At 44.0% G+C, this 23,871-nt stretch overlaps 1 protein-coding gene across 1 annotated transcript in view; it reads right to left on the reverse strand.

Annotated features, from left to right (window-relative positions):
- Positions 1–23,871, reverse strand: part of MYO1D (myosin ID) — a 97,220-nt gene that overhangs the window by 37,699 nt on the left and 35,650 nt on the right. Inside the window, exons 2-8 of the mRNA XM_040434720.1 lie at positions 8,826–9,034; positions 7,795–7,888; positions 7,543–7,708; positions 6,305–6,358; positions 4,887–4,982; positions 4,634–4,750; positions 6–209 (exon numbers count right to left, since the gene is read on the reverse strand). Of these exons, the coding sequence (XP_040290654.1) occupies positions 6–209; positions 4,634–4,750; positions 4,887–4,982; positions 6,305–6,358; positions 7,543–7,708; positions 7,795–7,888; positions 8,826–9,034 (940 nt within the window). The remainder of the gene's footprint in view (positions 1–5; positions 210–4,633; positions 4,751–4,886; positions 4,983–6,304; positions 6,359–7,542; positions 7,709–7,794; positions 7,889–8,825; positions 9,035–23,871) is intronic.

Raw genomic sequence — 23,871 nt, forward strand, 5'->3', positions numbered from 1 at the left:
TGTACCTTGACGAAGGCATCCCTGCCATAGTTAGCCTCTTGATCAGTATGCTGTTTGTCAATAACATCTCTGCCGGTGGCCACAGTCCTGTACAGAAGAGCCTTCTCCAGAAGTTCATATTTAGAGCCAAGCAAGTCAGACACTACGGACACAACTTTACTATTCTCAATCAGGGGGGTATCTCCATCCAAAATAAACTTGAGGTTCCCCTGACAAAGGGATAAAAAAACAAACACATTAAATCAGACGGTGACCGCATGCACAGTTATTTTAGAGACCATCATAGCAGCCAAAGTAGAAAAATATTAACTATAAAAAGCCAACTTTTGTGTTTCCCTGCAGTTTGGGACTTAGTAAAGGTGCAGAATTGTACAAGACTGGCAGCTTGAATGTTGAAAACCAACTGGTACCAGTTAGATGCACTTCGTTCTAGGATACTTTATCAGTATAGTTACATATGAATGATACACGTAGAACTACTGAAATACATTCCTAATGAATCATTTAAAGAGGAAATCCAGTCAAAATCATCTTCTGATATGTCATAGACAGATTTGAGAAGACCACATTGGTGAAATCTGTGATCTTTGAGTACCACTGATTTACAGCATTAAAAGTTTCCACAGAGTGATAAAACCCTTTGGTTTTGCACAGAGATTTCAGACATTTAGATTTTCCATACCAGAACTCTTTGAGCAGCGACAAAGATGGAGAGTTCCATAGGGTCCAAATCAAAGATGGTCCAAGATCACAGACTACTAATATGATCTCCCATATATCTGTGACGGACTGAACCGTCAATGGGGCTGCTGGAGAAGCCTGAGGGCTAGCCTCCTTCATACGGACTATGGACCCAGAACTATGGGGGTTACAAGGAACTATTAGCCCTGATTTATGTGTGGAGTTATAGGCCACATCTTTCCTATTGCCCATTAAAGGTGCAGGGTATGAATCCCTCAACACAAAAAGAGTTAACTCTGGACTGAGACTCCCAATGAATGTGTTAGTTTATTTGTCCCTTTGTTCTTTTGTGTTAGTGATGGGATTAAGATAGTCAAATATAACAAACAAAGAAATGCCTCAAAGGAGTTGCTACGCAACTATTTACCAATTTTTTTGTTTTTAACGGTCATTAGGACCACGCGTATTTTTGCAACTCCTCCGACTAGTATTATAAAAAACTCAATTTTATTATAATTCTTTTAAAACCAACATATTACTTGGGAACAAAAAAAGGGGGTTAAAACTTTCAGGAGTGACAGTTTCAGGATCAGTGGCCAGTATTCATGTGTGCAACTTATATCCAATAACCTCGGACTTGCCTAATTGTTTTTATCAATCAGTGGTATAGAGTCTCTTACTCCAGAGACGTATACATATCGCCCTGTCTTTCTCCTGCCTAAAAAACAGCACACATGAATACTGGCCACTGATCCTGAAACTGTCACTCCTGAAAGTTTTAACCCCTTTTTTTTGTTCCCAAGTAATATGTTGGGATTAAGATAGCTGACTCTAGGAGTAGCCGACTCCGGGGTAGAGGAGTAGATCACCCTATGATACAGTCAGGAGATAATCCCATCACATGTGTCTCCTCTCTCCCTATTCTTTCATTAAGACACTGGGGAGGGGCTGTCTGTTTGCATGTTGTTCATGTTTGATTGAGTTATGTTGTTAGACTTCTTGAACTGTATATATACTGGAGTTGGTCTTCAATAAAGAGAGTTCTTGATTTGTTTCACCCTCAACATAGAGTCTCATCTCATGTGTGGGGGGAACAGCTATATTTACTCTGGGGCTTGCTATCGGTATTATACTCCCATGGGATTACAACATGTTTCTATTCACTGGAAGCTGGATCCTGGTCTTGCCCAGGGTGGGTGGAGGACAGAAAGACCCCAGCCAAGCTGTAACACTGGAAGTGGGGACTACAGTGCTGATGGCATCCGGTGGAGTGCTTGGAAGTACCCGGTGAGCACTAGGAAGCATTGATTGGCGGAGGCACCCAGTCGGGGTGCCAAGAGGTCTGTCACATTGGTGGCAGCGGTGGGATGGCTTCCTAGGAGTATAGAAACATCCTGGAGACACCGTTCATGGATTTATATTTGGGGCAACGCTAGTACCCGTACAGCGCCCCTGGCTACAGCAGTATGGAATCGGCTAGTTCCCGAACAGCGTTCCACTACGAGGAGGAGGATGACCTGGAATGGAGGGATGCAGTCTGGAAAGGCGTCTGGCACGAGGCCCTGGAGGACATACAGTGTCAGTGGGGCGAGAGTCTCCCCAGTGAGGAGCAGCGGTTGCAGATTACTCGAGAGCCTGGTATGCAAGGAGCTTTGGCTAGACGGCGCCTACCAGACATTCTGGTGGTACTCGATTCGGCACTCCCGCTGGATGGCTGAGCACAACAGGCCCAAGGTTGAGGATTACGATGGCCCTGGCCTGTTGTTTGAGGCGGTTCGCAGAACCAGAGTTCGGAGATGCTGGAGAGTCCCAGTTCTGGGATATCTATGACTACAGGGAGGGTATGCATGATTGGGCTACAGCGAGATAGGTGATACAAGACCTGGCATCTCTAGTGACAATGGAGTGGGAGCTGGAACAGGATTACCAATACCTCCTCAACTCAATCCGGCCCCAATATACACTGCAGGAGAGCTGGATGGCAGTCCCAGACCTACAACCCTACAGCCGGGAAGACCCGACTGAGGTATTCCCTGCTTCACTACCAGCTGCAGAGGTAGGGGACCTCATAGACTGTTCCTGGGAGGACCCCCAGTCGGCGGGTGGCAGTCAGCGTCACAGGGAGAGGAGATTATAGGTCCCTTGTCCCTGCAGCAACAAGCATCACTAAAAAAGTGGAGACGGTCGGTCCCACTACCCAGCACCAGGCAGCATTACCGGGAGTCGAGACAGTCGGTATGACTCCCCAGCGGCAGCTTACCCTACAGGGAGAGGAGACAACCGGTCTCTCTCCCCAGTGGAAGCCTGAAATAAATCGAAGAGGTGACAGCTGATCCCTCTTCTCAATTACAGAGGGACCTCACAGACTGGTCCTGGCGGGGAACCCCAAATGGCAGGTGGAGATGGGACCGAGGTCTCTCTACCGGCCCTTCAGGGATGCTGGGCAGCCGGCCGATACCCAACTGCAGCTGGAAGTATCAGGAGGGAGGACAGTCAGTCCTACTCCTCGGCAGTAGCTGCCCAACTGGGTCCTGGGGGTAGTGGAGGAGACAGCAATACCCACTGACCCCATTCCAGTGGAAAAGCTGGCATCCGCGCAGAAAGCAGTTGGCCTCTGCCCACCAAGTACCCACAGCTCAAAGCTAGAGAGCAACAATGCAGCAAGGAGTAGCAGACGCCTACTCAACAGCTGGGGACATATAAAACAGAGCCAGGCCCCAGAGTTCAACAGGACCAGTGTTTGTTTATAGGTGGGCTACTCGACTAAGTCAGGCACCGACCGACAGGAAGTCAGGTACCTAATTAGTCTACTGTTGGGAGGGGAGAAATGTGACGGGCTGAACCGTCAATGGGGCTGCTGGAGAAGCTTGAGGGCTAGCCTCCTTCCTACGGCCTATGGACCCAGAACTATGGAGACCCCCCCCCCCCCCCCGACCTCTTGGGGTTACAAGGAACTATTAACCCTGATTTATGTGTGGAGTTATAGGCCACATCTTTCCTATTGCCCATTAAAGGTGCAGGGTGTGAATCCAGCAACACAAAATGGGTTAACTCTGCACTGAGACTTCCAATGAATGTGTAAGTTTATTTGTCCCTTTGTTCTTTTGTGTTAGTGATGGGATTAAGATAGCTGACTCTAGGAGTAGCCGACTCTGGGGTAGAGGAATAGATCACCCTATGATACACTCAGGAGATAATCCCATCACATGTCTCCTCTCTCCCTATTCTTTCATTAAGACACTAGGGAGGGGATGTCTGTTTGCATGTTGTTCATGTTTGATTGAGTTATGTTGTTAGACTTCTTGAACTGTATATATACTGAGTTGGTCTTCAATAAAGAGAGTTCTTGATTTGTTTCACCCTCAACATAGAGTCTCATCTCATGTGTGGGGGGGGAACAGCTATATTTACTCTGGGGATTGCTATCGGCATTATACTCCCCGGCGATAACAACATGGTTCTACCCACTGGAAGCTGGATCCTGGTCTTGGGCCCAGGGTGGGTGGAGGACAGCGAGATCCCAGCCAAGCTGTAACGCTGGAATTGGGGACTACAGTGCTAATGGTATCTGGTGGAGTGCTTGAAAGTACTCGGTGAGCACTAGGAAGCATTGATTGGCGGAGGCACCCAGTCGGGGTGCCAAGCGGTCCGTCACAATATCTATCAGAACGTCATTTTGACTGGATTTCCCCTTTAATAAGGGAAACTAATACAGTACTGTGGATTACTGGTTGGGTCCTGTAAACCAGTGTGTATATGTATTGGCTCTAGCATGTTAGTCTCATGTTATTGCTGCACTAGATGTGTATATTTGCACAGCTGTAGAGGAGTTCTGACAGTTTTCATAGACTTCTTCTTCTGAACAATCATCAATAGCAGCTGATTCACCGCACTGTAATGTTTGCACTGACACTTTTCCCTGTTTCTCCACCACATACTCACACTTACTCACCAGATGTAGAATAGCAGCCAAGACTTTGTAGACAGTCTGGATCTCCTCTGGTTTAAACCCAATCACTTTCATGGCTTCTGACACTTCTTTGAATTCTCCAGCATCATTTACGGAAGACTGGATGAGAAGCGAGGTGAATAGCATTAGGTACGTATTGTACGTAGCCATCACGGTTATGGCCAAAACATTAAAAACTTGGATCGGCACTGGGCTCATGTGTTTAGAAGGTAATATTTTCATAACCTGTTCTCACCTTCATCTGCACCATGGATCGGGTGTAGGTGTAAGATGAGATATCCTTCTGGAGGTGAAGGGAACGCAGGGTCTGCTCAGGTGATCCCAAGATCAACTAGAAAGATAAAAAGAAAATCAGAATCTAACATTGTATGTTGATTATGAATTAGAGATGCAGGAAATTAATTATTTCCAAGGGACTGTATTAGATTTGGTTGTGACTTGGCTACTTACAGGATATCTTCAAGATATGTTAGAATTTGGCAGGGAACAAAGGGCTTTGTAAAATAAAATAAAACATTTAAAGAGTCACTGTACTTTCACAAAACTTTACATAAATCAATAGTACAAGCGACCACAAGAAACAAATGATATAATGGCCATGTAATTACATGTAATTAAAAATTTTGCGTAGCCACTGAGTTATTCAATAAAATGTATCTCTGTAGCTCCACCTGCGTTTAGTTTTTTTCTCATTTCTTTGTCCTGCTCACTAAGATGGCCGCACATGCTCAGTTTCATCCTTCAACTGCCTTCTGAGTTGTGATAGGGAGAGAATGGACACGCCCCCTGAGCTGCAGCAGAGAAGACATTCCCCTTGAGCTGTCAGCTTGATATAAATCTACCAGAGCTATGAATGGGGAGATCTCTGGATCCATGTGAGGTACAGGGCTGGTTCTAGCTTTGCTAGAAAGAGATTGTCATGTACTATATGATGTCCGATTTTCATTTTTACATTAGTCATGGGATAACCTCTTTATGTTTTGTTTTTTTAATCTATAAAGCCCCCTTCTCCCTGCCAGATTTTAGAAAATCTTGGAGAACCCCTTTAATCCTTATATGCAGTAACTTTGTGCAGACTTGTAAGTCCAATCTTTAATGCACTTGCCTTCTCCTCCCTTTCCAAAATAAGAAATAGCCATAAATAGCCATATTAGTCAGCCATTTGTCAGCCATATTAGTTGTCATGGGGCTACTTTCTTGTCACCTGGTCACATAAAATTTCCTTCCCCTCCCCTTCCCCTTTTAGCATTCCCTGGCAATTGCGGACAAGAATAAGACATGCTCTATTTTTTTCGGAGCCGCGGACCAGAAGAATGGCGACGCCCTCCGGAAAGGCGGATGCAGACAGCACACTTTGTGCTGTCCGCATCCATTCCGTCCCCATAGAGAATGAATGGGTCCGCACCCGTTCCACAATTTGTGGAACAGATGCGGACCCGTTATTACGGACGTGTGAATGGAGCCTTAAAGAGAGATTCTATGAAGAGACAGGTTGGATAGATTCTAAGCCTGTACAGTGTGAAAGAAATTGTTGTGTCAGTGACCAATTTGTGCATTATATGTCAGGAATGTACTGTGAGGTAGGAAGACATATGGGGAGAAAATAGAGTTCATATGGAATAATGAGGTTTCTAATCAACAGGAAAAACCAACCTGATAAAAGGAGTGAAAATTCCTCTCTCCCAGCTGCTGAACAATCACCCGAGACTAGAAGAAAAGACATGGAATATGAATTCACTAACTATTTCACATTAGCAACAGGGTTGCAGCTACAGAGGGTACAGAGGTGCTAGCCGCACCTGGGCTTTGGTGCCTGAGGAGGCCCGAAGGCCCCTCTGCCACAAAAAAAGACACCGATATTATAAATGACAAGTAGTAGGCGGGAGCTTATTACTGATTTTTCATCAGGACCAGTGGCAATGTTTTCTTTAATTAAAAGGGGTGTCCACATAGAATATTTATCACCTATCAGATGATAAAATGTCTGAGTGCTGGGGGTCCCATCGATCACTTGAACTGGGTCCAGAGCCACCTCTGTTTCTCCTCGATGCGAGGAGGAGTTTGAATACAGTAGTGGGCATTCGAACGGCCACTCCATTCAATCTTGAGAACAGTACATTGAATGGAGCGACAGTTCTCTTGAATGACCACCGCTCCATTCCTGTAGATAGGTGCCAAGTGACCTTTATGGGACAACCCATTTAAGATGAGTTAATAGGTCTTTGATACTTGAACACTATTCATTAGATATGCCATATAGCAGACCTTTAAATAGTAGAACATATTCATATATACAATGCCATAACTACAAGTTTAAACCCCAGCAGCACTGCATATAAATGGACAATTCTATTATAGAACCTGAAGACTTTAAGGGAGTCTGTCAGCAGTTTTGACCATGCAGAACTGCTGACAGCACTAGGTAGGGGCTGGAGAGAGCAATACAATTATACGTTTTGTGGAGCTTTTATTATCAGGAGTAGTGTGAATATTAAGTTTTATTTTGACAGATTCTGCACTTGCAAATGCCAAGTGCAGGTTTTCAATGTCAAGTGCTCGCTAAATTGAGCTGCTTCACAGCACGTCCCCTCTGCTATGAGTGACAGGTGTAGCATCCAACCAGGTGACCAGTACATCTATTAGTAAGAGCAAAGAGAAACTGTGAAGCACCTTAATGGAGAAAGCACCTGACAATGAAGCCCCACCCTGGGCACTTGCAGGAGTAAGGTTTGGCAGAATAAAAGTTCATATTCAAACTACTCCTGAGGAGAAAATCTTCACAAAAGGTACATCTGTCTGGCTCTCCCCAGCCCCCACCTGGTGCTGTCAAAAGTTTAGCATGGTCAAAACACCCACCACAGTGCTCCCACCATTCAGTATTTGTTGCTTACTTTCTCCAATAGGTAATTACTTATGTGTCCCCCAATAGGATCCCCTTTGAAGTCAAAGTTAATGTCCATATATTTTCCAAATCGGCTGGAGTTGTCATTGCGAGTAGTTTTAGCATTTCCAAATGCTTCCAGGACGCAGTTAGACTTAAGCAGCATATTCTTCACCCTGTGGAATTGTATAGGAGACAGTGGATCTATATGGTGTCCAAGAAATAATAAAACAGATTTTAGCAGGGCCGTCTAGTTATATACCTCTCCACCTCGGCTCGCTGGCTTGGATTAGTAATGGCGGCTATGTACTGCATTATGTATTTACTGGCTTCAGTCTTCCCAGCACCACTTTCTCCTGCAATACAAAAAATAAGCCAGTTTAGAATTAAATGAATACGGAATACCTACAGGAGGTAACAATGATGAGGATGAAAAAGTCAAAAGTCTACACTTAAAGGGGTTGTTCACCTCTGGGGACCTTTTTTGCAGACCCCCCAGCATGGCCGGACCAGCAGTAGGAATCATACAGACCTGATCCTGTTTTATGAGGGCTGTGTGGCCGCTGCAGCCAATGACTTGTCACAGTGGTGACATGTCACCCATCTATCACCGCTGTGGCAGTCATTGCCCATGTGAACACATCAAACCAGATGTTGATATCTGAAGATCCAGGAGCTGTTTCAGAGCTGGGGAAGCAAAGGAGACAGAACCCAGCAGCGGGGATCAGGTAAGTATGATTTCCACCACAGGTCTGGGGGTCTGTAGAAAAGGTCCCCAGGGGTGAATAACCCATTTAAAGGAAATGTACATATATTTGGAATTTTTAGGCCCAATATTCTGGCTACCATTCTAGTCGTCCCTGCAGGTCTTTGTGCACGTGTACTGCCGTGATGACATAATATACATCAATATGACCAAAGCAGTCAATCACAGGCCTCAATAAACTTGTGCTGTACTGCAGTACAGTAAACAAAGACAGGCAAGGATGGAGGAGCTGGTGCAGTGTGAGATTTATCTACTAAGTACTTTCTGTTCCTCACATTCAGAGCTTTTGGTCATTTTACCACAAATTATGGACAACCCATTTGAATGATATTGGCTGCTTGCTGTCAGCACTAGGGGGAGCTAAAGAATGTATTGCATACTACTCAATTATTGAGTTCAACGTATGGTTAGTAGACCACCAACTGCTGTGCTCCTCATAGTGGTGTTTAATACAATAGCCCACCAGGTCTTCATAGCATTTAGTATGTTGTGACACAAAAGATGAAGAGTGACTACAGCAATACTACCTGATATTACTATGCACGTGTCTTTGCACCGTCTCTTCATGGCCTTGTAAGCTGCGTCTGCGATGGAGAAGAGATGTGGAGGTCTTTCATACAGCTCTCTTCCTTTATATTGTTCTATTGTATCCTTCCCATAGATTGGAAGACTCTTGTAGGGGTTCACGGAGACCACCACCTCCCCGATAAATGTATAGATACGCCCCTTCTCAAACCTGAACCAAAAGAATAAAAAGATATTAAGATATTACAGCAATCTTCTGACAACCTTGAGTAAGACAAAAGGCACCCTGCATTCTTAAAAGACGTAATACACCAGATAATTGACAGAAAAATCTCCAGGACTATTAGCAGTTTATTTAACTGATACCGATAACTCTGACCATAGGCCATTCGTTGCTGTATGCAGAATTTTATAAAGGAGAGGCCTATACAAATCCCATGTAAAACATGTCAAATACTTTCCTGGGGTGTCTAATACGCCAGGTGGGGGAAATCTCAGGACAGGTCATCAATATCAGATCGGCGGGGGTCCGACAGCAGCTGATCAACGGGGATGCAAGGTGTCGATCTGATATTGATGACCTATTCTGAGGATAGGTCATTAATATTAAAAGCCCGGACAACCCCTTTTAAATAAGTATTCAGATCCAGGTGCTGGTTTGAAAAATGTAGATTTTATTTTTATTTTTATGTGACAACCCTTTTAAGCCATATTATTATTAGTTTGATAAGAGTTTAGCTATAATGTGTTTATGAGTTGTCAAGGAATTTAGAGACAAGGGCTACACATCAAACCGTCAGAACAGCAACCTGACTGGTCAGTGTGAAACTGAAAGCAAGATAGTGTGAAAAAATGGTGGCCCCATATTCATGTATACAGAATAAAAAGAAATTCTATATCTCCAATCAGAAAATAAAAACAGACTAGAAAATAAATATATACTTTTCAGTATCTGGTTTTAATTAGAAAAAAAAAAAGTGAATATATTCCCTTGAAGATGTCAGAAAAAAAAAGTGAATAAGTTGCCATGTCAGCTATAGCCCCACAAGAGGGAGCTGTTCTACAATAGATATTTAAAATGTACCACAAAAATTGCAAACTGCACACTAAACTATCCTACATTGCCTCAAACATTGTAGTGTTATGTAGATGCTACTCAAAATGAAGTGTCTTCTGGATATGATCATGTATGATATGATGATAGAGGACACTGGGGTCAGGACTTGCAAACCGAAAAGTGCTAACCCTTATAATACTGTCATTGTCCTATTCCATGCTTTTTTCTACAAAGATGTTGGGCTCCACATGAGAAAAGGGCAAGTGTGAACATGGAGTGTGCAAAAAGACATGTAGAGTACTGAGAGGTTAAGGGAAGGGGTATACCACACACGGGGCAGAGAAATTGTGGAAAGATCGACAGAAGAAAATGCCCCGTTTTGTATGTAGCTGAAATCCTGAAACACCTAGCCACCTGAGATGGACCCAATCACGTGGACTCCATGCCAGTTTTTACAATGGGACCAAACGATCAGGTTACATATGTCATTCTGCAGGTTTGTATAAGCAGGTCTTCTTCAGATTTCAGTGGTCAGAGGTCTCAACTGGAAAGGGTCACAGCTGCCTCTACTAGCATCCACAGGGAGACAACTGGTGACCACTTGTACAAACTCCTCACACCATAAAATAGCATACCCATGAACCAGTATTGTCCACTTCTGAGGGGTACGTGGCTCTCCTGAGGTGGACAATACTGGTTCATGGGTATGCTACTTTATGGTGTGAGGAGTTTGTACAAGTGGTTGGTGCCTGCATATGTTATATGTCTTTAGTACACTTGGCCATTTGCTATATGTGACATAGGGATTACTTGTTGCGATCCCCTTGGTATAGAGTTTTGTGTTCACTAACAGTGGACACGGCCATTTAAGTGTATACATCCCTGCTTACGGCCCATTTCTAGGGTATTGATGGTTATTTTTTTCCATGTTTACAGAGATATGCACTTGCACTTTGATATGACTTGGATATTTGTGTGATTTTTGGTATACATTAGTGTACCTAGTGTGTATTCCAGCCAATTGTGGTTGTTTCTTATCCTCCACCTATTGATTTATTGTGTTATGTCCCCTCAGGTGTAGTCCACTTTTTATATATGTATTGCATCTAATATTTTATGACAATTATTCAATAAAGTATATCTATATTTTGCTACAAAAAAAAACGTTTAGTCTCAGTTTATCTTTAGTTCGTGTATGTTGATGTACACCGAGTGGGTACGTTATTTTAGGGTACTCTTTTCACATAGGATCACTATATGTGAATGTAAATCTATGTGTATTTTGTGACCGATTTTGTTTAATTACACTTTTAGATGGACTGGCCATCCCGATCCAGGATCTGCCTACTCTGTAATATACTCCAGAACTACTTCTCTCATCATCTGCTCAGTAAAGAAAGACTTTATTTATTGCAACCTAATGGACCTGGTCATTGACTCCATCAGTCTTCCTCCAGCCCTGCACCTGTCCTCCTGCCTTGCACCCCATTACCACACACATTTAAAGGGTTTGGCCACTTTCTGGTTACTGTTGAACAATGTGTTTGTAAGATGGTTATGTGGCACTTACTAATTCAGCCTTTGTTGAAATTCTGCGCCATTTTCTAAATTTCATTAGGTATGCCCCCTTGTTTGCAAAGTCTTTTGTCCTGTCCATACAGAGGTCCTGTCCATAAGATGGCTGCTGATGGAGGGTCATGTGACCTCCATGTGATGTCTCCTCCACTCAAATATATTGCATTACATGAAGGTGATTTGCCAGGTCACATGAGCATACCTCATGAAATATAGAAAATGGCATAGAATTTCAACAAGGACTATATTAGTAAGTATCACAATAACCAGAAAGTGGCCAAAACCTTTAACATCAAGGCCACCCCAACTACCAATGGACAGGGGCCCCAATACCAGAGTGTGCCCCATGGGAAGAAAAGGTGCACCCTTCTTTCACTGCATGTGCAACCCAGGGAGCTTTAGAGGGATTAGCCACCACCATGAAGGACTACCATCTTCATCCACCACCACTCCCATAGCCAACTGGCCTCCAGCAAGCCACTGTGCCTCCCCTGCAACCTGCTGAATTTCACAAGTAAAGAAGATGGACAGGGAATGCTTTGACACATTAAAAATTCTGAGAGTAGCAGAAATCTTTGAGAACCTGACCAACTCAAAACTATTTGTCTACTTGAAACCCAAATGACAAGCCTGAAGGATAAGAGTAAAGAGAAAGACGGACAGTGCCAAAATGTAATGGAGGAATGCAAGCATAAAACAACACAGCATTGAGAAGCCTGGGCACCAAACAGAAGACAGGGCGTTGTGGGTGAACACTGCGGGTAGGGTTGCCAGGAGTAAAACTCAACTTGACGGCACATAATAATTCTAATTTCGCTACTGCCCCTTTAAACATAAAACAGACTTTGACTAATGACATCCAGTCATCTCTCATGCCCCAGCCACAAAGCTAAAATTTCTGAAAATGACCACTGCTATTTCTAGCAGACAGTGACCAAGAGCTGCAAACCTCGAGGCGGCTCTGGGGTTAAACAGGGGAAAGCTGAAATGGATTTGGAATACAGGCTATAAATAGGTCGAGTTTCCTTTCCCAAATTTTATATAATGCCTCTTTATACCTCAAAGTCAGCAGGAGCACACTGAGCGAGAGAGAGAGAGGCCCAGAGCCAGCGGGAAGGTTGGAAGCAAGCTAATAGGACTGTGTGGGTTAAAGGGTCAGTCTAACACCTCCTGGGTCACCATAACTGGGATACACGAAGCTCTGACTAGACGCGTGTATATCTTGAGGGACGTGGACAAGCTGAAGGTCAGGCGTACCGAATCTCCATATAGTACCATTTCACAGCTTACTCTACTCAACGGTAGAAAAATTCAGACTTGATGTGCTTTTAATAGTCAAATACCCAATGTCCTCCTCATAAAGGTCAAGAACGCCAAGTCTACATGAACAGGTAGCACATTACAGGAGACCTTCTGCACAGATTTAATGACCGATATCGTCCATGCGTACATGAACATACAAGTCAAATTTTCAAATCTAAGGCTGGTCAATTTAATTTTATGGATTTTCACTGTGGAGGTCACTCCTTTCAATGTGTGGGGCGAAATTTGCTGTGGATATATCAAGTCAAATCCATGGTGGAAATATCTGCCCTGTGTTTAGGTATCCTTAACCATTTCATTACCGGAGTGTTTATCCCCCTTCCTTACAAGGCCAGTTTTTCAGTTGCAGTAATGCGTCTATCCAACTGCAAATAACTGATTCATTTCTGAGCCAGCCTACATGTATTTGATATTATTTTACTCGGGACACCTTAGACCTTTCTTTTGTGCCATAAGATGATGGATGTAATATAAAAAATATATATTTAAGGAAAAACTGTGAAAATTATGGAAAAAATTTATTTTTTGCCCTTTTTATCAATTTAGACGAAACATTTCTAAAACCATTACCGTACTATTGTACTCTGAAAATAAGCACTATTTATGTCATTTATCATGGGCCCGCCGCAAGACTTCATAAGACTGGAGCGCATTTTGAATTTTGGCAGCCTATTTTTCTATTGCTGGTTCTATAGCACCGTACTGCCAGAAATATTTTGTACAGCGCCAAAACGCAACAAGCCCCTTCAAAGGGGGAAATTTGGATATTGTAAGCTTTTTTATTTATTTTTTTATTTATATTTGCGTGCGTTTATATATTTAACGCAGAAAAGAAACCCTGCTATATAAATTTTTTTACATTTTTTTTAATTTATTTTTTATTTCCTTTTTTTTAAAAGTGAATTGACCCCTTTCTGCCACAGTTAATTCCCAGCCTGCAGGCTGACATTTCATTTTAAATGAAATACATAAGAAAAAGCGCTCCCTGTCGGCTTTCAACTTCTTCAATGTAATACATGCTTGTAGCAGAGTGCTATAAGCGTGTATTACAACCACACCGCTCCCGCTGGCCACTGCACACCTCCCTGTGACCGCAGCTGTCTAATGACAACGTGGTCATAGCGATCTGCAGCAGCACGGGCATACAGATACGCATTCAGATCACAGATAACAGCCTACCGCCGCACAACTTTCTACGTCGGTAGGCTCTTACTGTAATCTGTATGTGTATGCCCGTGCCGCCGCAGATCACTGTGATGGGGCTGTCAAGTGGCTAAAAGGGCTGCCCAGATATTTTTTTTAAATTTGCACCACAGCCAGCTGAACTTGTTGGACAATCCGTACTCACCATCTCCCCACCGCTCCACCATTCCAGCTGTCACATTGGCCACTGTAGCCAGTGACTGGCCTCAGCAGTGACATGTCCCCAAGCACATAACCATTTAGGCCAGTCATTACCTGCAGCAGTGTACGTGGCTGAGGTGCAAATAAAAAAAAAAAAAAAAAAAAAAAAGGAAGACGGAAACCCCATTAATGAGGTTATCCCAAAAAATATAAATCATCTATCCATGGCTGTGCCTGAGCCTACATTTTCTGCTGCCAAATGCAGATTCTGGCCAGAGATGTGACTACTAGATCATGACAGTTTAAACAATGGGCCCTTAAAGCGGTTTTCCGGGATTTTAATATTCATGAACGTCTCATTCACTTCTATGGAACAGCTTCTTCCCATACATTTAAACAGGAAGGAGCCGTCCCATAGAAGTGAATGGGACTGCTTAGATGTAATTGCAGTAAAGGGAATGCTGCGCTCGCATGGCGTGCTGCCTTCTCTTCAACCAGCTGATCAGCGGGGGTGTCGGCTGTCGGACCCCCACCGATGTTGACCTATCCGACACCCGGGATCCCCGCTGATCAACTGTATGAGAAGGCACCGATGCTCCTGTGAACGCCGCGACCTTCTCCTTGCTCACCAAGCACAGTGCCGTACATAGTATAGCGTCTGTACTTGGTATCGCAGCTCAGCCCCATTTTCTTCTCTGGGGCTGAGCTCCTCCTAGGCCATGTGACTAATAAACGTATCGTCACTGGTCTAGGAAAAGCAGAGAGAAGGCGGCGGCGCTCACCAGAGCACTGGTGCCTTCTCAAACAACTAATCGTTGTCGTTGGGGGTCCCGGGTGTCGGACCTCCACCGATCAGATACTGATGACCTATCCCCAGGATCAGTAGTAAAATCTTGGAAAACCGCTTTAACAGCAGTAACAGCTGAATTTCGAGGTTTTGGGTGTTTTTATTCACACACAATAAATGAAGACCTGCACGACGGCTCAGCATACAGAATAAGGGTGGATTCACATCACGTTTTACGCCTCCGTTTGACATATACGTTAGAAAAAAAAGGATACAAACATGCAGCACAGCACGTTCTTGTGTCCTTCAGAGTCTGGTAAAAAAAAAAAAGTATACTTTTTTTTTACAATGGAAATTTATAGTGAAAGAATGCCACTGTATGGCATCAGTCTGCGTCTGTTTAACGTATACGCTTTTTGTATACATTAAACGAATGGGAAAAACATGATGTGAACCCAGCCTAAGCTTTGCACATGGCGGTCCCATTACAATACAAACAGCAGTAGTATTAGGCTGGGTTCACATCACGTTTTTGTCACATGTTTAATGTATACAAAAAAACGTATGACAGATACTGTGGCATCTGTCACCATCGAGTTCCACTGTAAACAAAAAAAAAACATATACATTAACATATACGTACTTTTCAGAACGAAAAATTGTAGTAACTGCGCTTTTTCATCCAGTCCTGCAAAAAACGTATACGTTAACGTATTATTATTATTATTTTTTTCTACAATGGAGCTCTATAGTGAATGATGCCATGGTATGGCATCAGTCAGAGGCATCTGTTAACGTATACTTTTTTTGTATACGTTAAACGGATGGCAAAAACGTGATGTAAATATAATTCTTTAACTACCAGTTAAAATTGGCCAAAACCAAGTGACAGAAGAATAAAAATTACAGGTTGTGTAAGAAATATGTGACAGCGCGATGTTTGGAGACTCTCCCATCCTGTTCTGGGGTGCGGCAGCAGGAGAAGTCGTTTTTTCTAGATTACAAAACCCTTCTTGATTACCTTCCCCTCAAGGCAAGGAATGAATGAGCAGAGTGGGCTCCGGCTGTGCCAGTGTGTGATCTAATCGGCTGGGTATTCATACCATAGGAGAATGGTGGTGGAATCCGGTAAAATCATGCACCACCACCGCAGGAGTACTCTCATCAGACTGATTGATAAGGATAGTCTGCTGGATGAATACACACACATCCTGTCCTGACTAATGCTCCATATGATAGCAATGGAAGGCGCACTATTGACTCCCTGCCTAAGAGTAAAACCAAAGGGTGCAGCAAGGCATGCCCACCCACATCAAAATAGTGCTGCCATTGCTTGCTTAGGGTGGGTGTAGCCTGCGGCGTGCATTTTGGGAACCATCATCCTTATACTAGGCACACTACTGTAATTTAATCTACAGAAAGCTGCAAGAAAGGAGCTTAGCTAAGTGGTGACAGTCTTGCTGATGGTTTCCATTAGTGACCAGAAAATGTATAATGCAGGCTGTAGCTCAGGATCAACAAGGTAAGTAATACAGTATAATCACAAACTTTTTACATTTAGATTATATTATATTTATACATGTAGTCCCCATGACACAGCAATCCTGGAGCCTCTTTTCTTGTACCCCCAAATGGTAACATTCAGTGGTAAATTTAGTCATAGGTTTCTAGGAGGAATAACAGAGGAACGGCATAAAACAGAATTATAAGAAAGCATTATATTACAGGGAATACATAGGTATGTAACTAAAGGTGACCACGCTCATACGATCTTTTCTACAGACAAGTATTATATCCTGAACATAATCTCAAGACTGTTGTATGCTTCAGCAGAAAGCTGGTTGACAACCAATATGATTTTTATTACAGATCTGATGGTTGTCAGATTTTCCTAGCCTAGATATGTCATCATAGATATCACTAAAAACTAGGCAGATTCACCGAGTGAAGGAATTGTAATAATGGCAGTACTGGTAATTATCCAGCTTTCCTAGAACCAGAGATAACAATAGAATGGCTGAACAGAATATTTAAGAACCTGCCAGAAGGGGACAAGTAGTGGACTATCAAAATTTCTGGATTATCGGATACTACTGTAGATTACAGTGATCCTGATATAAACGACAGCACTTGCTCGTGATCAGCAATTCGATTTGCATAAAACCACGCAACGAGAAACAAAACCATCGGTCTTATGCTAATATCGCACGTACTTTCAGGCTCCCACCCAGCAGGTAGATAGACAATACCACTCTTCTATACAGTTCAAGCACAGCATGAACCACTGATTCATCTGGGGTAAACTTTCTGAAAAGATGGCACTTAAAGGAATTGATCACTTTATCTCAAAACATCCTAAAAGGCCATAAATGATGTTGTGGCATATAAAACTGTATTTGCCCTTACCGGAGCCCTTCTGTTGAAGACCCCCTGTGGCCCATGTCTGGGTTATGTAAACACTGGAGAGCTGTGGTCTCATTATTGATGGTGCTGATCACGCGATTTCCACACTGCTTCCTTGGCTGTCTCGGGCTGCATCCAGTTCCTCGCAGGCGCTAAACAGGAGTTTTCCCAGCAATAAAAAGTATCTGCTGTCCACATGATAGGGGACAAGCTACCTTCAGGCAGGAGCCCTAGGAGTCCTGTCGACAGGACTTTCTTTTCTGTCCGGCATAACGGGAACCATTTTGCCCATAGACCTCTATTATGACGGATCAAAACGCAAAAGTTTCCTCTAAAAGTTTCTGATTTGAATTCTGTCTAACGAATTCGGTTATAACGGAAAGTAATAACGGTATTCATAACGTTAATGTGAACCCGCCCTAAACGATATATTGCCCATACTTTGCTATTAGGTATACACAGTGCATAAGGAAATAAGTACTTTAACAACAAATCACAACATTTAACGTAGCAACATTAAAGGGGTTGTCCCACGAAAAATATTCTACAGTTTTCAAACCAACACCTGGGTCTGAATACTTTTGTAACTGCATGTAATAAAAAATTTAGCATAGCCACTGAGTTAAAAAAATTAAATATATCTTTATAGCGTTTGTTTTTTTCTTATTTCTTTGTCCTGCTCACTGAGGTGGCCGCACATGCTCAGTTGTATCCTTCAACTGCCTCCTGAGCTGTGATAGGCAGAGCATGGACACGCCCCCTTAGCTGCAGCAGAAAAGACATTCCCCTATAAATCTAGCAGAGCAATGAACGGGAAGATCTCTGGATAGCATTGTTAGAAAGTGGTTCCCAAGTACTATATGAGGTCTGATTTGAATTTTTTTACAGTATTCATGGAATAATCCCTTTAAATTAACCCTTTTTACAGTAATTAACCTTTTGCAGTCATCCTATGGGGTACATTGCATACACATATACAGGCAGCAAAACTCACATTTACTATGGGCTATTACAATAATGTGTTCTACCATAGGCCTGTCCACCAGGAGAGCAGTTATGCAGAGCTGTGATAGGGAGAGAGCTGCATGCAGAAAGAACGCACCCCCTGCGAAAGGACATGCCCCCTAAGCTGTGATAGGAAAAGAGCTGCAGCAGAAAGGACACCCCGAGCTGTAATAGGGGGAGAGCTGCAGCAGAAAGGACAGTAAATTGGAGCAATGAATGGGGGGGGGGATCTCTGGATCCATGTGAGATCCATGTGAGGTACATGTGAGGTACTGGTAGGGTGGCCAGATCTCCGGTTTTAGGCCAGACAGTCCAGTTTTCTGGCTCCCTGTCCTCTGTCTGGTGCAGGGCCTGGACGGATGCAGGGATGTCCTCCCTTTCAGTAGCTTACGCTCAGAGAGCAGCACTGCGCTGTCTAAACGTGAGCTGCACCAACCGACCGAGGCTTCTCTCACCCCCAGTCAGTCACTAGAGCCGCAGACATGGCTCCCTGTGGCTGACTGAGGGGGAGAGAAGCACCCCCAGCTGCACCCAGCTCACCTTCCCCTCAGAAAGTTCTTATCTCTTCTTCCATTCATTTTTTTTAATGGCCTGTGAGGGGGCATGGCTTCAGGGAACAGGGGCGTGGTTTATCTGTTTGGGGTCTTGGGCGGTGAGGTCCGGCTTTCTGGGGTGAAGCCAGTGGCCACCCTAGGTACAGGGCTGGTTCTAGCTGTGTTAGAAAGAGATTGCCATGTGCTATGTCTGATTTATATTTTTTACACTAATCATGGGATAAACCCTTGTCTCCCCTGAGCCCAGGTGACTGGCGCACTTTAAGACAAGGAGTTGACAAATGAGGAAGGGCTCTTTTACTTTTGTGCTATTTCTAGACGTTTTCTTGCCTGACAGGTAATTTGTACATGACAAACACTTCCTTGATCTTCGCATGCTGTCTAATGTGACCACTCCCTGGTCGTGCAGCTCTGCTTTTACTTCTTATTGTTCTCTTAAAGACTATAATAAAATGATATAAAATCCACCCTAAAAATTACAATAATTAACCCATAAGCTGCTCTGTACTCCCTGAGGCCTTGAGAATCGCAGAAGATGGTGGGGACAATAAAGTTACCAAAATAAGCAAAAGTATACTAATAACTCTTCTCATTGTATCACCTTGTATTTAATTATTCTGTACTCTTTACAGAGATGTAAAAAATGTTTAAAAAAATCCTAAAAAAAGAGGTGAAACATAACCCCTTTTCTATTACATGGAACTGGCTCGACTGTTTTTCCATTTTTCTACTAGGCCACCGTTGCATATAGTACCTGGTACTTGGTTCTTTTGTAGTACAACATCCAAGAAGGTTCCCAGTAAGCCAAGCCAGTAACATGAAGGGTATAGGAGCGCACAGCTGAATAATGCTTGGCCCACGAGAAGAGTCACCACCATACCACCAGTTACCATATCCACAGTGGAAAACAAACTACCTGGTGCAAAGAGTAGAGATAAGGAGATTGGAAGAAGTGGCTATAGCAGCCTCTTATGGGAGGTAGCTGCTGCTGCAGAAACCCTCGTCCCTGCTCTGCTTGTAGTGAAGGACCTGAGCAGGGGTCAGCAACCTCTGGCACGCCAGCTGTTGTGAAACTACAATATCCAGCACACAAACTTGCTTGGCTGTTCTCAAAATGCCCATAGTAGTGAATGGAGAATACTGTGAGCTGTAGTTTAACAGCTGGAGTGCCGGAGGTTGGACTAGAGAAACTAAGGTATTTGTCCGGCCAATTCTCAGCGTATTTGCCAGGTTGTGGAATTCAGGCAGCGTCCAGAGGGCTCCGGCAGGCGGTTCCCTGTTGTTGAAACTAGCTGAAGTCCCACCTCTTAATAGACAAAGGTACAGAGATGTCCTCTATACCTCCTAACTTTGGAATAATCCAGAGAGGCAGTGGTGTAGCTAGAAATGACTGGGCCCCACAGCAAATTTTTGAATGGGGCCCCCCTCCTCCAGTAATTTTTTCACAACCCCTTTCTTCCATGCCTCCCCCATTCCTGTGGCTAGTAAAGATCGCTCTCTCAGACCAGGGCCAGCAGCTGTTCCATCCGTTTTCTACACTGTCTATACTGTCACTGTATATAATTTCATTGTGTAATACTGTTGAGGGGCCCTGACAAAATCTTTTAGTCCTCCTCTTCCTGGATGGGCCCCTTCTGGGTCAGGGCCCCAAAGCAGCCGCTTCCCCTGCTTTCCCTATAGCTACGCCCCTGCAAAGAGGGACAATAGCATCAGGGCACGTAGCACACCACTGCAATTTTTTCTTTTCACACTAAGCCTTGCTTATCTCTGTCCAATGCCTATCTATACACATCCAGTCCCCTTAGTGCCTCCACACTGTAGAAATGCCTCATAGTGTCTTCAAAGTAGTTATGCCCCCATTAGTGCCCTTTCCACAGTGGTTATACCCCTTAGTGCCCTCACACAGTATTTATGCTCTCATAATGCCCCCACACAGAAGTTATACCCCTTCATGTCCCAACACAGTATTTATGGCCTAGTGACCCCAATCAGTAGTTATGCCGCTTTCCAATAATCTTGCCCCCTTACAGTAGTGTTGCTCCTTAGTGTTAATACAATAAAACCAGTAATACTCACCTAGCCCCATTCCCCCAATCAACAGAGCACTTCCTGCTCTCCCAAGCGGCAGGCACAATGTGGCGATGTCATTGCACCTGCTGAGCTGGGCAAAAATGTGCACAGGCTGATTCCCCAGCCGGAGAATGATTCCCAGCTTTTGCACTCCTTTTGCACTCCTCCAACACAGCCCAGCATTGTGCCTGCTGCTCGGGAGAGCGCAGGAAAGTAAATGGTGAATCAGGCTGCCCTCTGCTTCACTATTACATTCAACTGTACCTGGGAACATATCTCAGCTATCCAGGGACCCCAGGACAGCTGCTGAAATCTGGGACTGTTCTGCCAGATTTAGCATGGTTGGGAGGTATGCAGAGCAGGCAAAAGACACCCGTTTTCTCCACCAGATTGTTACTAGACTGTTTCAGGACCCTGCAGATTGTCTTTAAAGGGGTTTTTGGGTCTGCATCAACATCTTTTAAACTAATCATTTAAGAAAGTATCTGTATTTTTTTAAATGTATTTTTACCTTTATTGCTTCTATCTTCCATTCTGGCCTGTGGTCACATGACCATGTCCATGCAGCTCTTTCTTATTTCCTGTTATGTTATGTCCATGGGTGGGGCAGTGATAGGGGAGTGTCTATGTAAATAGATGGGTGGGAGGAGCTATAAACTAGCTGGATGTTGTTAAAGGGGTTCTCCGGGAACTAGGAAAATGAAAATACTTAAATATTACTTTATTATAAATATATTTCTAAATACCTTTCTTTAGTTATGATGGCTCGTTTTGTCTAGAGAGCAATCATTAGGAGAAATAAAATGGCGGCCATCCTATTAGTACAAACAGTACCTGTCCTAATCATACAGGAGGACATGCTACTTCAGAGCAGTGAGCCAAAGAGTTGCCTCATCTTCTTCTATGATCCTGAATACAGTTTAATATGATCTTCAGCTAAATTTCTGTAGAAATTAAGTTCATGAGGAGGCATGAAGTAGAGAGAGGAGGGTGGGGGTGATGTGGATAATGTGCAGCAGCACTTGTATGCAGTCTTCATTACCACAGTCTGTCCTGTCCGTCCTCTCTGTACTTCATGTCTCCTCGTGACCTTATGTCTCCTCTATTCCCACAGAGATTCAGTTAAAATTCTTATAATCTGTATTCAGGATCATAACCCCTGACAAGTAGGAGAGGAGGATGAGGCAGCTCTTTACATCAGTTCTGAGAAGTAACAGGTTCTCCTGTATGATGAGGACAGGTTTTGTGTGTATTAATAGGATAGTGGCCATTTTGTTTCTCCTAATGATTGCTCCCTAAACAAAATGAGCCATTATAAATAATGAAAGGTATATGGGAATATACACTGCTCAAAAATATAAAGGGAACACAAAAATAACACATCCTAGATCTGAGTTAATTAAATATTCTTCTGAAATACTTTGTTCTTTACATAGTTGAATGTGCTGACAACAAAATCACACAAAAATAAAAAAATGGAAATCAAATTTTTCAACCCATGGAGGTCTGGATTTGGAGTCACACTCAAAATTAAAGTGGAAAAACACACTACAGGCTGATCCAACTTTGATGTAATGTCCTTAAAACAAGTCAAAATGAGGCTCAGTAGTGTGTGTGACCTCCATGTGCCTGTATGACCTCCCTACAACGCCTGTGCATGCTCCTGATGAGGTGGCGGCCGGTCTCCTGAGGGATCTCCTCCCAGACCTGGACTAAAGCATCTGCCAACTCCTGGACAGTCTGTTGTGCAACGTGACGTTGGTGGATAGAGCGAGACATGATGTCCCAGATGTGCTCAATTAGATTCAGGTCTGGGGAACGGGCGGGCCAGTCCATAGCATCAATGCCTTCGTCTTGCAGGAACTGCTGACACACTCCAGCCACATGAGGTCTAGCATAGTCTTGCATTAGGAGGAACCCAGGGCAAACCGCACCAGCATATGGTCTCACAAGGGGTCTGAGGATCTCATCTCGGTACCTAATGGCAGTCAGGCTACCTCTGGCGAGCACATGGAGGGCTGTGCGGCCCTCCAAAGAAATGCCACCCCACACCATTACTGGCCCAATGCCAAACCGGTCATGCTGGAGGATGTTGCAGGCAGCAGAACGTTCTACAGGGCGTCTCCAGACTCTGTCACGTCTGTCACATGTGCTCAGTGTGAACCTGCTTTCATCTGTGAAGAGCACAGCGCGCCAGTGGAGAATTTGCCAATCTTGGTGTTCTCTGGCAAATGCCAAACGTCCTGCACGGTGTTGGGCTGTAAGCACAACCCCCACCTGTGGACGTCGGGCCCTCATATCACCCTCATGGAGTCTGTTTCTGACCGTTTGAACAGACACATGCACATTTGTGGCCTGCTGGAGGTTATTTTGCAGGGCTCTGGCAGTGCTCCTCCTGTTCCTCCTTGCACAAAGGCGGAGGTAGCGGTCCTGCTGCTGGGTTGTTGCCCTCCTACGGCCTCCTCCACGTCTCCTGATGTACTGGCCTGTCTCCTGGTAGCGCCTCCATGCTCTGGACACTACGCTGACAGACACAGCAAACCTTGCCACAGCTCGCATTGATGTGCCATCCTGGATAAGCTGCACTACCTGAGCCACTTGTGTGGGTTGTAGACTCCGTCTCATGCTACCACTAGAGTGAAAGCACCACCAGCATTCAAAAGTGACCAAAACATCAGCCAGGAAGCATAGGAACTGAGAAGTGGTCTGTTGTCACCACCTGCAGAACCACTCCTTTATGGGCGGTGTCTTGCTAATTGCCTATAATTTCCACCTGTTGTCTATCCCATTTGCACAACAGCATGTGAAATTGATTGTCACTCAGTGTTGCTTCCTAAGTGGACAGTTTGATTTCACAGAAGTGTGATTGACTTGGAGTTACATTGTGTTGTTTAAGTGTTCCCTTTATTTTTTTGAGCAGTGTATATACA

The sequence above is a fragment of the Bufo bufo genome, chromosome 6, assembly GCF_905171765.1.
Source record: "Bufo bufo chromosome 6, aBufBuf1.1, whole genome shotgun sequence".
In the NCBI taxonomy this organism is placed as follows: domain Eukaryota; kingdom Metazoa; phylum Chordata; class Amphibia; order Anura; family Bufonidae; genus Bufo; species Bufo bufo.